General features: G+C 38.9%; 1 protein-coding gene across 2 annotated transcripts in view; it reads left to right on the top strand.

Annotated features, from left to right (window-relative positions):
• The window catches only part of TM9SF3 (transmembrane 9 superfamily member 3), a 44,243-nt gene extending 32,222 nt beyond the window's left edge, over positions 1-12,021 (top strand). For both annotated transcript variants that reach the window (XM_064430605.1, XM_064430604.1), the window contains exons 10-15: positions 3,508-3,647; positions 5,189-5,257; positions 5,349-5,495; positions 5,653-5,736; positions 5,847-5,923; positions 10,373-12,021. In XM_064430605.1, coding sequence (XP_064286675.1) covers positions 3,508-3,647; positions 5,189-5,257; positions 5,349-5,495; positions 5,653-5,736; positions 5,847-5,923; positions 10,373-10,440 — 585 coding nt within the window. In that variant the 3' untranslated portion in view covers positions 10,441-12,021. The remainder of the gene's footprint in view (positions 1-3,507; positions 3,648-5,188; positions 5,258-5,348; positions 5,496-5,652; positions 5,737-5,846; positions 5,924-10,372) is intronic.
• Positions 12,022-18,009: the final 5,988 nt, after the last annotated feature.

Raw genomic sequence — 18,009 nt, 5'->3', positions numbered from 1 at the left:
GTTAGGACTTAGACTCTGTAGGTTTGGATATTGCCCAGCCTGCAAACATTGTCCTTGCCATCTGTGGCTACAGGCACTACCTGTTCAGTTTGAGAGGAGGGACACTGGTTTTACCTCAGACCTGTAATTAAGAGGAACATGCCTGAGAACCAGCTATCTCCAGTCCTCTCTCCCATCCAGGGAAGGCTTATTATTGCCAAGAGTGAAGAAAGTTATTTTACCAGTCATCCATCTGAGCAGGTAGACTACCTGTGAGTCAATGAGTGAAAAGCAAGAAAGATGCTGCTGAGTTCAACATGGTGTGTACAGCCAGTATTGGTTTTGTTGATCATCTTACTAAAACCAGTAGGTTGCTGTTTCTAGATTGGTCTTATCTCAGTAAAAAGAACATGCACATCTTCTTCATTTTGGACAGCTTATCAGAGCCAGGTGGGAGTAGGAGGCATTCCTGAGCCTGTGCTATGGTTCATCCTTGTTTGCTCAGTTGTGTCTCCTTTGCACTCCAGACTTAGCTCAGATAATTTTTAGACTCCTGAAATGGCTCCAGGGTAAAAGGAAAAAAATATACTTCACTTTCAGGTGTCCTCAGAACACAGCATAGCATTAAGACAGGTGGCATTTCACTGTTTAACAAAATGTTGACTTTAGCTAATGCTGCTGCTAGGTATCACTGAAGATGCTGGCTGTTCTGTTTGAAATCAGTTAATTTCTCAGCTGAATGAATAGCAGAATGTAAGGTGTTACACCATTATCAGTCATACTTTGACTGATCTGATAAGAAAGCCCACAGATTTTCTGATGGATGCCAATTATAGGTGTACTAGGGATGCTTGACTATACTTACTGAAGTCATTATTCAAGCAACCTTGATCTGTCTCAGCTTTTTTTATGCAGATGAACATTTTAGATTTCAAAGCTACTGCTGAGTCAGTTTCCTGGATAACACAACAGCCAAGCGCCGCTGGATCCAGCTGAGCCCTTTCCTTGCCCACCTGATTTGAAGCCATTCACCTGTGCCATTCAGAGGGTGTCACTAAAATGAAATGCTACTGACAGCCTTGTTTCATCCAGGAGTTTGCCAGCTAATCAGTAATTAGGCCTGGATGTTCTTGCTTGGTTCCTTGTCCAAAGTTGTAATCTCTCTGTGTGGATTCTGTAAAATAGACACAAATACAAGATGCTAAGTGTTGTTCCAGGTGAGTTTAGAGCCCAAGGCAGTTCCTGGACAGTTTCTTTATGCAGTAAAGCAGTGGATTATCTTTCTACCACTGTCCCCAGTCAGGTGAAATTTTTAAGATCAAGAAGTTAAGCTACAGTCACCTTCAAACCTGCGCTATAAAAGACAGCTGTGGCTGCATGAGCAGTACAGATGCCCTTTCACACTGCCTGGATCTGAGCTTTCTGCCTCAGCCAGGTGTGAAACCTACCTGCCAGAGCAGCACCACACAGCAGGATGGACCACCCAACACATCTGGAGGGCCTTGCAGCAGGAAGCAGAGCATACTTTTCTTGAAAATAGAAGTGGTTTCAATATGTTCAGCTCAGAAATATTTTGGATACTATCCAAGCCTTAATTCTTGAAAATCTCTTCTACCCACTGTGCCTCAAACAAGCTGGGATTTTTTGGTGAGGATTTTAATAAATGAAGCACTCGAGATGAGGTTCTTTGGTGTTTCTGATACTTTTTGACATTTTTCTCTGAAAGTTCTCATCTGCTCCTTCATTTAAACTGAGCAGTTTTCAAGGGCAGAACCTGTATCCATTGAGTGAGTTATATGCTTCTGCTGAAATTTATTCTTAAGAAACCTCAGTATCTAACTTAGGTCATTTTGTGCTTGCTTACCTGTGTTTTTTGAGTAATGGAAGAAGATAAATGGGAGATACTGAATTAATTGTGTAAAAACTGCTTTATTGTTATTATATTATTTATACTTCAAGTATAAGTACAACTTAGCATCTCCTTATTTGCTGGTGGCGCTTCATATTTTAGTGGTTCATGAAGTAATTCTTTAATACCCTCTTCTCAAAGATATACAGAGCAGTCTGGAAAGTGCTTCTGCTTGTTGACCACCAGTTTGGTGTACCCCTATGAAGCATGAAGGCTTGCTCCATCCAAACCCAGGCAATGTTTTCCCTTCACATCTGACCTAAGCTAGCCAGTAATAGAAGAATAACCCACTGACTTTAGTCGAATGCTGCCTTAAACTTGTGTGTTTCACTAATGCTAAGTTTGTATTGAACTGATGTCATTGTTTATTTTCAGCTGCTTGCTGTAGATTTCTTAGATACAGCATACATGAGCAGCTTTTATTTATCCTCAGCTTCTTAAGTCAATGTGTGCTCCTAGATCTGTTCTGCTCTCTGTTGTTTTGCATTAATCTGCTGCCATGGACTTTGCATTCTGCTGGAGTGAAGACAAACGTAGCTCCTTTGCTCAGGAGGCACCAGGGTGTACACAGAGCCTCAGGCAACAAAGCCATTAAAAGGCAGTATTTTCATATGTTTGCATAGAAAAGGTCACAGGGTCAGTATTCAGTACTGTGGTGATTGCTTTATGGGCAACTGTTCTGTCTTTAATTATCAATATCAAAATTACCAAACTGTCTAATGCTGGGTTGTTTTTGGGTTTTTTTTTGTGCTAAAGAGTTACGAGTAGAGAACGTCTTGCTTAACACTTGAAATTTTCCTGTTTTTGGATGATAAATTATGTTGCCTTTAAGGAATAGAAAAAATGGAGCTACATAAGTATAGTGGCATAAAAAGATTCATGGTAGATTTTTAGAGAGTCTGTTCCACTGGAAAGAGCTGGAGCTTTGGCTTGATCTTTGCTGTATTGTGCATAGACTTGATTTCTGTATGCAAGTAGATTTGTTGTGCTTCTGAATTATGTATCTTTGTGTATCAGTGGTCACTGGTTTCTTTGTCAGTCGATGTTCTTAATTGCCTGGTTGGTGCACAGTGGAAAACATTGAACCCAAAGTTGAATCAAAATTGGTAGCATTCTTACATGGTTTTGTGATTGTTATTGGGTTGGTTGGTTGGCTTAGTGGGTTTTTTTTTTAATTGCATTAAAAATTCTGCACCCAACAGTTGTAATTTTGTGTGCAACTACCTAACTGCTAGGTGTTAATTCCCAGATAAATTCCCACTTGCTCTCTCTGCAAAACTAAAAAATTGCTGACAACACTTTCTGTTGTGGAGTACCATGAAGATTTCCTTTTATTTCTTGTGCAATGTATTGAGTATAATGATTAGGTGGAAACAGTAAAGCAGTCTGTAATGGTTCTTTTCTCTCAACTGATGGATGAAAATATACTTAATAATGTTCATTAGAAAGTTTCTAAGGGAAAAAATGCTTCTATTTGATAAAATATATGGTGACTAATGCTTCATAAGTATTAGTATGATTCTACAGCATTAACTACTAAGGACTAATATTGGTTGATTATCTTCTATTGTTGTCTTAGACCTGTTTTTTTAATTGCAACTGTAAATTTTTGCTTGCAGGTGGCAGTGTGCTGTATTTGTTTCTTTGTCATCCTTCCATTGAACCTTGTTGGGACTATTCTTGGCCGAAATCTGTCAGGACAGCCTAATTTTCCATGTCGTGTTAATGCAGTGCCTCGTCCTATACCAGAGAAGAAATGGTAAAGACAAGCATAATGTTAACTAGAAATATTCACTTCAATACATTTAAAATGGCTTTTCTGGTCTTCAGCTTTAATGGAATAATTCCTTTTAATTTAAATTGAGTTATGCCTAGAAGACCACTCAACTGACATTTTCCTAATATGATTTTTCTTTTTAATTAAAACACCATGGTTAATAGTTGTGGCAGATTTTACACTCCTGGATCATTGATTCACATTTTGCCTGAAATGCTCTTTAGTCTCTGTGGAGAGGGGGTGTGCTAACTCAGTTCTTGTATAGATATATTGACACTAAAACCTCTCCAGTTAATGCCTCTTACAGGTTTAGGATTGAGTGTGCCTTGGAGGCAGAACTGTTCTGATTAATGGTCTCGTAACACAAGCTGAGACATATTTGCAGGGTTATGGTGGGGAGAAGCTTGCAATGCTGTTCCCAGTTTTGTACTTTTGTTGATGGCACAGAGCCTAAAATATTACAGATATATGGTTTGAACTGTGAAGAAGGCTTTATAAGTTTTGACGTGAATGCAGAATGGTGCCTAGTCTCAAAAAGTATACTTACATTTTTGGAAAATTATGAATGCAATCACTTTTTCCTATTAATTTAATTCTGAGGTGAAAGCAGCAAGCTACGGAAATTAAAATATCCTCAGAGGATTTTTTTAATAGACTTTTCTTGCTTTCCCTGTTCAGAGGAATGGAACAGACGAAGTGAGAGGGGCACTGAAACATGGAAGCCTGTAATGTCCAAGAAGTGCTGCATACTGAGTCTCTTGTTAGTGGTGGGTTGTGCAGCTCAGATGTTAGAATTTAATTTATATTGTGACTGGTATCTTGGAAATCTGATGGGTTTTTCTGGATCAGCATGACAGTTAAAAATACTTCTCTTGACAATGATGAAGTAACACAGCATCAGCTTAGACAAGTCTCCCCATAAATAATAAAAGAAGCTGCAAATGAAATCACTGGTTACTAGCTGGATTCAGCAACATTGCAAGTGCTACAGAGAGGTCACCTTTTAGTGACAGTGTCTTCTACAGGTAGCTGGGTATTAATTTTTAACTATATGTTCACGACTCAGTATAGCATTAAAATGAACACTGGTTCTTATTTATATAACCATTATCCTGTGAAATTTTGCTTGCACTTTTTGCTGTATCTGTAGCCATCAATAGTACTGTGTTTTCACTGCCTTCATGCAGGGCTAGTGGATGTCATGGATCTTGGTTGCTTAGGCCTTTTTTGTCAAGAAATATTCTTTCTGTGGCCTTAAGGCTGGTTAGAAGTCTAATGTTATGGCTGTAGGTGATAGGCATGAGCCTCATGTTTTGTTTCAGCTTTCCCCAAGAGTAACTTCTTGTTTTATCCATACATGTGATATTTTTGAGGGAATCTTTCTAATCTGCTGGTATGAGACAGAAATGTTCTTGTTAGCGTGCCTTTTAAACAGTCTTCTGTGCTATATTAATAATCTGGTCTTAATATGTTTATAAATGAAAAATTTCAGTTGTCCCTAAACTAATTCTCATATCTTTCAGGTTCATGGAACCAGCTGTTATTGTTTGCCTAGGTGGAATCCTCCCTTTTGGATCAATTTTTATTGAAATGTGAGTACCTCAGCTGTTTCCCAGTTTGATGAAAAATTACAATTTAAGTTAAATTACAATATCATCTGGATATTTTGTTTACTTTCTTCAGGTACTTCATTTTTACTTCATTCTGGGCTTACAAGATCTACTATGTTTATGGCTTTATGATGCTGGTTCTGGTTATCCTCTGCATTGTGACAGTTTGTGTGACCATCGTTTGTACGTATTTCCTGCTAAATGCAGAGGATTACAGGTGGTAAGTGTTGCACTGTTTTCACAGTTAACCAGATTGTGAGACTTTTGTAGAAGAGTAGTGTTTCTTCAGTCTAGATGGGTCTCTTCCAAGTGCATTGTGCATCTTCCTGGGGAGCCTTTTGGCTGGTTGTATGATGGACATGTGTGTTTACTTTCAGGCAATGGACAAGCTTTCTTTCTGCGGCATCAACTGCGATTTATGTTTACATGTACTCCTTTTACTACTACTTTTTCAAGACAAAGTAAGTGATGGTTTTCTTACTTGAATATCAGATTACTGTATTGCCAAATCAGTTTTATTGATAAAAACCAGGGGAAACGCCTAGCATCAATTTCTGTCTTTCTTTTTCAGGATGTATGGCTTGTTTCAAACATCATTTTACTTTGGTTATATGGCAGTATTTAGTACAGCTCTGGGAATAATGTGTGGTAAGTTCCAGATATTTTGAAGGTTTTCTGACAAATTTTTTCAGACTCATATTTCTGACTTTGGTGTGTGGTTTTGGTGGTGGAATGTGTATGTCTGCAAGATCTGCTCAAAAAGTCTTCAAGAAAAATCTGAAGAGTTTTCTGCTTATACTTGGTTCCTGCCTTGTATAGGAGATTCCTGTGGATTGTGTCTTCTGATAGGAAGATAAATTATGTACTGTTCAAGGAATTTCACCCTCTGTGCAAGCTTAAAAGACTCACTATTTGGCAAGAAATCCTTCAAAATAAATTCCAAATGAAGTTGAGACCATGCTAGCATTCTGCTTTCGATTTTTTGCCGTCACCCAAGACCAGGAGCTAGGTGCACCCATTGAAGCATCAATGATAGCACCATAGTGATGACAGGACCATGTGCATTTTGTGGCATGTATATATGAGGGTGAGCAGAACAGAGGACTGAGAGCTTGAGGATAATATTTGAGAAATAAGTATTGCAATATTCACAGGTGAGGAGAGTGCAGGGTGCTCCTGAGTGCAGCTGGATTTCATTGTTTTTTAAGATACTGTTTTGACAGATGTGTAGACAAAAATAAAGTTCATGGCAGGGAGGATATCTGTTAAAGCCAAAAACTTGTTCACATGTTAACTTTATAATTTCCTTTATGACCTTCAGCAAGCGCGTCTTGATTCTTTTGCATTTTTCTGTAATGTTGGTTTTTTGGTGAGTGATCTTAATTTAATACTTCTTAGCAGTGAATGAATAGTCCTATAGCTAGTGGGAAGATTTCTTCGAGTTATATTTGAGACACGAGATATCTTACAGGAACTTATTTCTGTAAAGTATATATTTTCTATATCTCAAGAAGGTGGGTAATATCAGAATGCTTTATAAAAAATGGAAGGGAATTCATCATTTAACAGCTGAGTACCTGTTCCCCTTTTCTCTCATACAATGTAATTTTGCTTCATCAGGTTCTTGGCACATTACAAGACTTCCCTGCTGTTTTGGTAGTCTTGCAGCCATTTTTTTTTCTTTAATAGGCTTATACTTTTCAGCTCTAATGTTTTCTTTCAAAAGTGCTCAGGCCAGTATTGATTAAAATGTCTGTGATGCAGAAGCCAAGCTTGCCCACCAGTTCCTGTAATTAAAATGTGTTTTAAAACACAAAAAAGGAAGATTGTCAGATGATTTCTTCTCATGGTAGGACACTCTTTGATGAGATATTAGCATAAAATCCAAATTTTTCAAAACCAGAAACTACTTTAGCACACTAACCTTTATTTCCACAGCTCTATTGAGATTTCTTTTTGTCTTTTTAAATGTGTTGGAAGAGAAGCCGTGAGATTCCTTTTTACTGAGAAGTGCCATTTTCAGCGTGTGGAGTGGAGAAAAAAAATCCCCCCTGTCAAAAAGCATTTGTGTAGGGAACTTGCAGCCATTGAGGTCTAACAAAAACATTTGTGTTAAAGAATTGTGCAGTGTGTGTGCTACTGACTGTAGGTCTGTGAAAAGTGTGTGGAGCTGTTCATTGGAGGCTCACATGGGTGGGCGTGTTGGGTATCACAGTTGGATGTGAGATGAACTAGTCAGGGCCCAAAGGAAACTCTCTGTAGGAATGGATCATCCAGCTCTGGGTTTAATGCCCTTGACAATGCCTAGTGAACTCAATCCCACATGTAGTGGGATGCTTTGATCCACAAAGTTTGCTGCTCTCTGCAGAGCATCTCAGTTCTGGGAGCTGACAGTAGGGAGCCCGTGAGAATTTCCAAACCTTTTGAGCTCCTCATGTTTCCCTCTCAGTGGCAGAAAAGGTTAAGACTCATTTTCCCAACTTAGTGGAAGGCTTAGGGGCTACATAACATAGAAAGGCCTCTTGCAATACCACACTTCTGTGTTTAAGTATACTGAAAGAGCTTTTAAAACAATTTGGTGCTTACAAAGTCACAGCTGTAGTAATTGGTTTGAAGTACTAGATGGGAATTAATCTCTTTTTGCTTTGTGGTTGTTCTTCCTCAGTATCTAGATTTTTCTCTTTATTTAAAAGCTTATTGTTCTGCTGAAATACGCTTGCAGTCTATTTCTGCTGAACCTAAATAGGCATAACCAGGTTATAAACATCATCTAGCAAGGTGTTTAATAAAAAAAAAATATTTTCCTTTACTCTGTTTTTTTTTTATTCAGATGAGCCAGCTGCCTTGCATTTGAATCAGGAGGTTGTTCTTTAGTCCTTATTGCCCAGGGTTTCTGCCTCCCTGCCCCATGTTTTATTCAATGCCTGTGAAGTAGCCTTGAGGCTTAACCCCCTGCCTTGGGTATTGGTCATTAATGGCCTTCAGGGCTAAGGCACCTCTCTGATTCAGAATAGGCTATGATTTGTTTATGGGCATGAGAGCTTGTGGTCTCATGTGACTGCTACTCTACTCCTCCCCCTCACTTCCACCTCCTGCATTCTCTAGATCCCAAGTGAAACACAGTTAATGCTTTGTTCTCTCAAATCTCTGTGATACCTGGCATCACATCACTAGAGGAACTCTTAAAGAACAAGTTCTGGAATGTATCTCAGTGTGGCAATGGAAATGGGCATTGGATCTTTTGACAATTTGCTTTAACAGGAAAAGCTTGGCAAGTCTTAAAGCAGGAGTCCAGTGCCATTATTTTGTTCATTTACTTCATAAGACAGAAGATTAATTTCTTGACGAGCTGCAGAAAAATCTGCATGTGCTTCTGTGTAACTCCAAGCTCTCATCACTTCTTCACAGCCCGCCCTTGGGTCTGTCCAAGTCTGCACTGGTCTCTCCTTGAACAGTCAGGCCTTCCTTCTGCTGCATCCTCAGCCTGCTTGCAGGCAGCAACCTGATCTTGTGTGTGCTGTACTTGTTTTAATGGAACTCTACTTTGCCCAAGTTAGTAATGCAAATCCCTTGTTTGCTGGCCAGTGGAATGGTTGCCATGATATTTATACAACTTGGAATTCTGTCCTGTACGGAAGCTGAATCCACAAGCTCCTTACGCTTCAAAAACGTTGGAATGATTTATTATTATTTATTTTGTTTTGCCTAGTGCAGATTTCTTGACTGGGTATAAATGTTGGGCTTTTGAGGGTCTAAAAATCAAAACTTTGTGGCAGCTTAATGGCTGACTTCATAAACTATCGTATCAGTCTCCAGGATTTAAAGAAGTCTTCAGAATCTGAGTAATTCCATAGTCAGCAATGCCAGCTGCAGGTCTGTACAGACTTAATATGTAAAGGCAAAATGACCACTTGATATTTTTACTGGAAAGTTTGGCTTAAAAATTTTAGCATGGGTTAGACTTCTATATTTAACACGTCTTCTGCAGTTCTGGTGCATCCTAATTCACTGCAATGCTTTGTTCTCGGCTTTTCTTTGCTTCTTCAAGGAAGGAAAAATATCTTTTCTGTTAATAAGAGTGTTCTTTACCAAGCATCCAAGCATTTAATGTTAGGAGTTCTCTGTACTGATTTACAGATCCTGACTTCTCTATCCATTCTGTAAAATATGACTGTATTGGCAGTCAAACAGCAGTTGTCTCTAATTCTTGCCTGATTTTCAACTTCACTTCAAACATGACGATTAGCCAAATTGACTTACTCTCATTTTGCTTGGAAGAGATGAAGACATTCCCTGCTGATGTTGTAAGACCACAGCATTTACTGAGCCTGGCAAACCTGAGGTTCTGGGTTTGACCAGGAGGGTTGCTCAATCTCCTTCTGAGAGGAGGCCTTAGTCCAGTACATCTCTTTAATTTTTCTGGATGTCCTTAATACTGCAGTATTTTGGGTTTAGCATAAATTGTTGCCCCTGTGAAAAACTCAGTGACCTGTTCTTTTATTACTGCTGTGACAATGCATACTTTGCTCATGACTCTTACTAATTTGAAAACCACAGGTTGCAATTTCTTGAACTACTAACTGCTACTTGTTAATGTCTTTGTAGAGACCTCCTTGGAGTGTAAGACTCCTGGGATGGGGATCTATTATTATTTGTGCTTTGTGGGAGGGAAGAAGCCATCTGCCAATAAAACACTCATCCAGAAGGCATGTAACTTATAATAAAAACCTGCCCTCCCATCCACCTTCCCTGTGGAGTGGGTGATTGTATGTTTTTTACCCTCTGCTCAGAAAAAATGGACTTGATTATTGGCAGCAGTAGGGGGGCTGCTATATTTATCAAGGGCAAGTGAGCATGGCCTCTTGGTAAGATGGCTTAATGGATTTAGATTGCTAGACAGGGGAAGTTCCTGTCAGCCATTTTGGGGGAACATGGATAATTAGAGTTTGAGAACAAGTGTTGAAGGTAGAGAAGTTTCTGTCTGCAGAGTATGTGCTGTATGTGACTTTCTCTGTTTAAGTGTGTGTGGTTTATACCGCTGCTTTGTTCTGATGATCAGCTCTCTAACATATTCAATGTTTTTGGTTTCTTTTGCAGGAGCTATTGGTTACATGGGAACAAGTGCCTTTGTTCGTAAAATCTACACTAATGTGAAAATTGACTAAGGAAATAAGAAAATTGAACTATGGATCAGCTCCTGTTTTCCTGGGGATGAATTTGCACAGCAAAAAGCGCGAGAAGAGATTTGGGTTTTAACACTGGGCACTGTATGGGTCTCCATTTCGTGGATGGCTTAAAGTAACATCTATTTCATTGATCCTAGGTTCTTACTGACTGCTTTCTCCAACTGTTCACAGCAAATGCTTGGATTATATGCAGTAGGCATTACTACAGTATGTGGCTAATCTTTCCCCCCCAAAAAACCAACATCAAAAAATAAAAAAACCTAGCTCATTAAAGATGAATAGACTAGCTCTCTTCAGTGAAGAGGACAAACAGTTTGTTTAAAGCATTTGTTCCATTCAATACAAAGAGGGAAACTTGGCTGCTAAAACTACTTGATTAGTAGTCTTCCTGGTACTCAACATTTCTAAATTATGAAAAATGCTGTTCCAGAAAGATTACTCTTCTGATTTTTACTGCCATTGCCAGAATAGGAGGTATGTTTTGTATTTTCAACTCCAGGTGCTTTTTGGTTTATTTGCAATATCAACTACCCTACACTCATTTGTTTAAAAAATAATTTAAACATATATAAAACTCCCATATGCATGTAATATATCAGCTATTGCTCTAGTTGGACCAACTTCCCTTTATTTATCTTTAAAGTAATATCCAGCTACATCTTAAATCCATCCAAAGAAAATACAGTCTGAAGACGGGATGTGTTCTCTGCAATGCAATTTACTGTACAGTTAGAAAGCAAAATGTTAAATGAAGAGGATTGTTTGTTTTTTAATAAACACTCTGAGGTCTAGATTAAAACAAAACCAACATTTTAATTGAATGTCTAAAGTGATTCTCCTTTTTTCCAAGTTAGTCTTGCATTTTTTTTTTTGGGTTTGGGTTGAATGAAGATTTTTCTTTAGACATCATACAAGGGGTAATAAGTGTATATAACATTAAATAATGTAACTTAGGTGTAGATCCCAAATGTATTTGGATGTACAGATTTACTACAGAGTACTTTTTCTGATGATTCGGTGTAAAAATGTGTGAATTCGGGTGGCTTTTTACATCTTGCCTGCCATTGCATGAAAAGTTGGGGTTTCTTCACAATGTGTGTATGTCATGCTTTTCTGTTCTATTTCTCAAGCTCTTACAGGAATTAAATTTGTAATTTAGAACATTTTAATTTTTGTTAATCCTATCTGAACACTTTTGTAACATCAAAAGCACAGTTGCTTTAGAGTGTTCAGAGAACTAAAATAAACTTTTCAGACAAAATGTTTTGATTGTGAAAATAGATGAGTTTGCAATTGAGAATGTTTGAAAAGGCAATTCTGCTGAGCACCAGTTTCTGTATACAATATTAGTGTGGTTTTCATCTATCAACCCCCCCTGCTTTGAATTCAGAATTTGCTTACAACTGTATTGTATAATACAACTCCAAAGTGAATGACCAACCCAAAAAGATTCTTCTTGGCTGTGGCGAAGTGTTTTGTGATGCAGCCAGTGTACTGGGAAAAGTGGGGGTAAGTGTGGACTGAAATAAATGGGAAAATAAAGGTTAAGTCTTTCTAAGATGACTGTTAATTATGCACTGTATTTAGTTAGAAATATCCTGAATGTGTTTGTGACAGATTTGAGAGCCACTGGGCTTGATTTTTTAATGGGTGTTTTTTTTAGACATCTGCCATGTAGGAATGTTTTCATCAGTGTGGCTGTCTGAAATAGAGCACCTGCCATGTATAAGGAAACTTACTGAATTTAAAAAATGAGCCAAATATTTGTGTTGATGAGCACTGTACTGTTTCTATATAAAAAGTAAGGATAATGCAGTAGCCACAATGAGAAACATCCATATTTAGCTTGGGTGAACTGTACAGGTAGGCAATAGTAGGAAGCAGTGCATCCTTGCTGCATATGGTTTCTGAAAAATATTTGAGCTCTCAGCTCTGCTTTTCCTGGCCAATTTTAATCAGTCTGTCAGAAAATAATTAAGTTTTGCTTCAAGTGAATCATTGATGTCTGTAGGTGAACACTCTGCTGCTAAATAGAATATTTTTTGTTTGCTTTGTTTTGAAGTACAGGCCACTTTTAAGATGAGCTTATAAACTGGGTCAACAGTTAGTTCATCTTTGTTCCAAAACATGGAGACTTAAAGCAAAGAATGGATTTTGTACGAGTGCTTGCTAGTGCATACAGCTGTGGAAAGCCCTCTTTTCCTTCTAATTCTGAAGTGAGAAGCCATTATCTCCACATAACAAATACATTAAGTACTCTGCCAAGATAAAAGTTTTTTCAAAGGGAATGTTATGATAATGGGTCTGGTTCTCTGTTTAGAGCCCTGCTATGTGATTAGTCTATCAGAAACTTCACTAAACCGTTTGTGAATTTCATTTAATCGCTTTTTAATGCCACAGGATGGTGGGTTGCCTACTTGCTTTTTCTATCCTCTGGTATTACTGGCTTTTGCATATCCAGACAGGATTGTATATCTTCTAAAGTGACATTGGAAAGATACTTACTGCACAGGCATTGCTTTTGTTTCTGCAAGCAGGTTCCTCTGGAGAAGTACTGTGTTTGTTGAAATAATTGACATTTTTATACAGCCACTCTAGCACGTAAGTTGGGAGTTTGCTTTGTTTTCTCCCTTTTGGTTTCTGAAGGAGTGCAAAATGTGACCAGTTTTCAACAGCTTGTCTTTATGGTTGCTGTTTGGGGCAAGGCTGTTTGCTTCCCTTCCCCCTTCTTGCCCTCCTCCCCAAAAATGTGGGTATAGCTTGAACCATCTTGCTTAATAGAAATTGGAAGCTCTCTGCTTAGATGATGTAGTCCTTCCTCTTTTATGGAAGAAATAAAGATCTTACAGACAATACTCCTCTTACCATGGTTGTTTCTTAAGAGTTTCTGGTTCTTGAATTCAGGCTTTTTGATAACTCTCCAGTTAGCTGCTCAGTGCTTTTCATCCCACTTCTTGGTGGCACAGGGGCCAGAAATTTGGAGAAATAGTTGCCTAAGCAATAGCCAGTCTTGATCAAATGTTTTAGGTAAATACAATTATAAATATTTTCAGTTGAGGCAGAATGCAACATAGAAAGTCCCTCTTGTAATTAATATATGAAAATATATGAATGCTGGATTGGAGGGAATGGAGACTGTAAATAATCATTACATTATGCTCTTTTTTATGTCTGAATGTTTTGAAGCCACAGTGTCTATTAATTCCTCTCCAAAGTGTATAAAGGGCACAAAAATTGTTTATTGTAGAATAGTCCTAGGTGTATTTCTTTCACAAGTTTCAGATTAAAAAAACAAACCCAAAACACTAACACTTTTTACATTTCTGGTACTGAAACAGTAGAAGTGATAGCACGTTCTTATCACTATCATTACTGCAGAGCTAACACAAATAAGAAAATTACATTTTGCTCTAACTTCAACATCAGCAGTATCCAGCCAAATTTGCCCAAGGAAGTATATATACACAATTTCACTGAAGAGAGCAAAATTCTGTAATTGTGAGTGCTTCAGGAATTTCTCCATTGGAATGTGTCTGGAAAGCATGAGCTCAGGAAAAGACAAGTTTCCTCTCCAGGCAGACAAGTAAACTGAATGGTTGGAGCTGGAGTTTAGGGTTCCTGTTTTCTTGAATGAATTCTTGACTCTGCAGCTTATGGTTCATTTCAAGCCTGTTGGAACTGTAGATTGATGAAGAATTCCAGGTTTGGATCCCTTGGATCTTTTTCAGGTTAATGCATTATGGCAGAGCAGCCTTGCAATAGCTGTTAGCACTGCTGCCATCTAAAGTCAGTGTCTCATACCAGGGTTAGCCTTGAAGTCACAAAAGCCCCTGCTGTTGTTGGACTTCTGTTGGAATAAAGCCACACTTGGAAATGTTGGAGCAGTGTGTTTATGGCTTGTGTTCTTCAGGAGCATCATATCTCATTTTAAAAAAAAAAAGTTTTGGTGCCCTTTGTTTTCCAAAGCCTTTCAAGGGAACATTTTCATTCTGCTAAATGGCATCAGTGAGAAAATTCTCGAAACTTGCAGAGGAGACATCTCCGTGTGCATTCTGCAAGAGGTGTGCTTTTATCCAGGAGCGTGTTTTCAGTTCAGGAAAGGGGTTCTTCCTTACTTTCAGTATTTTCATTCAGTGGTTCTGAAATTTTTCTTCCAGTTTTGGGGGTTTGGCTTGTGCAGGGAAATTGTAAAAATGATGGGAGGACCCATGAATCTGGAAGGCTTTGTGTAGTTCTTGGAGAGAATCACTTTAAAGGGCAGGAATTCATTTGGGAAAAGGATAAGAAAATGGCTTTTTTATCTGGTGGACTAACCTATTTGTAAGGCACACCTTGAAATAGATACACTGTTAACAATGTCGTTGCCCCCAGGCCTGTACCAGTTACAGCATTTTTATTTTCATCAGTATATTTGCCAACAGTGCAATGGTTTTGCAAAAAACCAAGGACATATCTGCTGTGAACAAGGGGGTGATATTGCCTGGTACCAGCATTTTTGGCTTATTGATGTATTGATTTTCTCACCAGCTCTTAATAATACAATACAGAACAATTTGTCAAATATCTCTGGAGGTCTTACTGTGCTGAGGTTTGTTTTGTTATGAAAACCAAACCCATTTGAACTTTCCTTACGTTCTAGATAGATCTCCTTCAGGACCATGGGCTTTTGGAGCATTCCAAAACATTCCTTCACAAGCTTGTGCTTATCCTTCAGCTGGCATTGGATGACTACAGCATTCCAGAAAACACATGCACTTGTAGGATTGGGAGTTTATGTACAATTAACAAAAATACCTAATTTTACAGAACTGTTTTTTTAGGGTTCTCCTAATACTGTGAGGTGTGCTTACCCATATGGTGCAATGGTTTACCTAGATAGATTCCCGTTCACCAAAGCTCAGACCTAAGTCCTGTTAACTGGAAGTGCTGGATCTGGCTGGGAAAGGCCAGTCTCCAGCAGTTCCATGCAGCAAGCTGCCCGACCTAGAAAAATGTGCTACAGTTAGACACCACAGTGAGGTTTTTTTTTCTGAACCCTGTGTATCCCAAGCTTTTATTTGGTTTCTGAAATGTTTTGAGAGCTGTATTAACTTTTTCTGAGCAGCTTCCAAACAGGGCTGAGAACATCATACGAGGCTGAATTCAAGGAAGCTTTTGTGGCTGCTCATTCTCATTTTCCAAAGGTTTGTATCAGGAAGTTCAGACTTAGAACACCAAGCAAGGCACAGTGGTTTTCTGTGCTGCTAGACATGTAATTCTTTAGATTTCAATTTATGCTGTTTTTTCATTCCAAATCACTTGTCTCATCACTTCACTGGGCTGAGAAAAGTAGGTTATGTAATTAACATAGTGTGAGGCTTCTCTTGCTGTGATACACAGGAGTAACTACAAGAATGGGGTGGAAATATTTGCCTTATTTTCTTAATGCCTGACAGACATTAGCAGGTGAATAGTGAACATTACCTGCTGTTTGCTTTAAAAAGATGTGACAGTTTTAGAGAGTCAGGCACCCATTTACCTGCAAGAATTGGAGACCTGTATAATAAAATGTTGAAGAAATACCTAATGGTATTTTAAGTTCTGCATTTGGATTCTGCAGACTGATTTTGTGTAATTTTAATTGGCAAGATAAAAGGTGATTTTTGTTAAGAATTTTTTTCTGTTTATCTCACTACCAGAAAGTGATCAAACATCCACTTTTGTCTGAAGCTGAAATTACCATAATTTTAAATTATGTGTATAGCAAAATAAATAATGAAAAAGGAAATCACTGTTCCTGGTTTTAGTGATCTAAAGAGTGACTTGTAAGATGAACCTGTTTTAAGGTGTTGCTTACCTGCATGTTCTCTGTGATTTGGATGAAGATGTTACTATAGTTATTCTCTGTACAGAAATCCTGTGCAGAAGCTGTAACGGGGAAAATTCTCTTAAGGCAATTTTTGATGGAGCAACATCTTTTCTGAGAGATTCATTAAATTCTACCCACTTGTCAAACAGCCTTAACTCAGGTAGCATATGGTCCAGCCTCTGTAAAGGATGCCTGCCTGTGAGCAAGGAAATGCAACTATCCCATCTTCATCTCCTAACAGAGGATTGGAGATATGTTTATACTTTCCCAGATTTATTCCTCTGCAAAAAAGGAGGGGAAAAAACCCACTAACTTTTCCTATGGCAAAAACTACTTTGGAAAAACCAATGGATTCAGCTCTTCAAATTTTGAACAGCAGATGCTTTTCCAAAGATGTTCCCATGCCCTTCTTTTTAACCTTGCAGCAGAGATCACCAAAACCACCAGCTTTGCTCAGTGCTTTCCAAGCATAACTGACTCCTGTGTGAACCCTGAAAATGGATTTTAAGTGAAGTAATGAAACATCAGTTTGACATGCCTCAGTTTGGGAGAGTGGTCAAGCCAAAATTCATGCTTCCAGATAAGACAGCTTTCTCTCCCTGCCTCCCACAGCTTGTCCCTATACAACTCAAAATTACCCCATAAGTATCTTGGTTTTTCTCACATAGTTTGAGGATTGCATTAATGATGGGAAAAATGTTTGGTGCTTTTTTATGTGGTGTGACTTCAAATCCTTCCTGCTGCTACTTTGGTGAACAAAAAGGAATTTTCCAACCATGGCTTACTTCCAGTTTCTCGAAGTGTCACTGCCTGTTAGGACAAGGCTGTTAATTATACATTGAGTTAATGCACAGGTGAATGTGCCTGTGACTGCAGTGATCTCTGTACAGTGGATTTCAGAACCCCTGGGACATTTACGCATGTGTGTGTCAGCATCTTGAAAGATTCATTTTTGGTAGCAAATAATTTAACCTTATGCAGGTATTTCCTGGGTGATAATGCAATAAATTTGATAAAAAATTACCCACCCCCAATCTACTGCACAAGAAACTCAAATGGGTGATGGAAGGAAGGGAGAGCAGGGGTTGATACTTTGTCACCTGGATTTGTCTGTGACTGCTCAGGAAAGGAGGGACATCCCAAGTGTGGTCAGTTCTGTGAGTGATAAAGGAGTTGAGAGCAACAGACTGCTAGAAATAAACCAGTCAGAGGAAAAGGGGGAGGGGGAAGTGGAGAGGTTTTGTCAGGGTAGGAAGCCTGTAAATGAATCTAGGGGTAAATGAGCCTCTGTAGAAGGGGTGAAGCAAAGGGAGGGCGAGGTTCTGCAGAGGGCCCCATGGTGCCTGTAGGCAGGGATGCAGCTCCCTGGGCTACACCTGCAGCAGTTCTTTCCTACCGTGAAAAGAAGCAATGAAAGAAGTTTAAGGAGAAGTGAGGGGCACTAGAAATGCAGAGGGAAGAAGAAAGAGAATGCTCTGGGTTCAGAGAGTCATGCTCCATCTCTCCAGAGCTCTGCCCTTGTACTGGTGGTGCAAACACCTCAGTGTGTTTGGTTTTTTGCAGCCTTGGCAGCTGTGGAATCAGCAGTGGGACAGGCTCCAAGGGAGTGGTGCCTCAGTCACTTTGTTAGAACTGGTGGACCCCAAGTGCTGGCAAGAGGGAAGAAGCAGGTCTTGTGGAAGACCTAGCAAACTGTGTGT

The sequence above is a fragment of the Passer domesticus genome, chromosome 8, assembly GCF_036417665.1.
Source record: "Passer domesticus isolate bPasDom1 chromosome 8, bPasDom1.hap1, whole genome shotgun sequence".
In the NCBI taxonomy this organism is placed as follows: domain Eukaryota; kingdom Metazoa; phylum Chordata; class Aves; order Passeriformes; family Passeridae; genus Passer; species Passer domesticus.
This window is presented reverse-complemented; position numbering and strand designations above follow the sequence as displayed.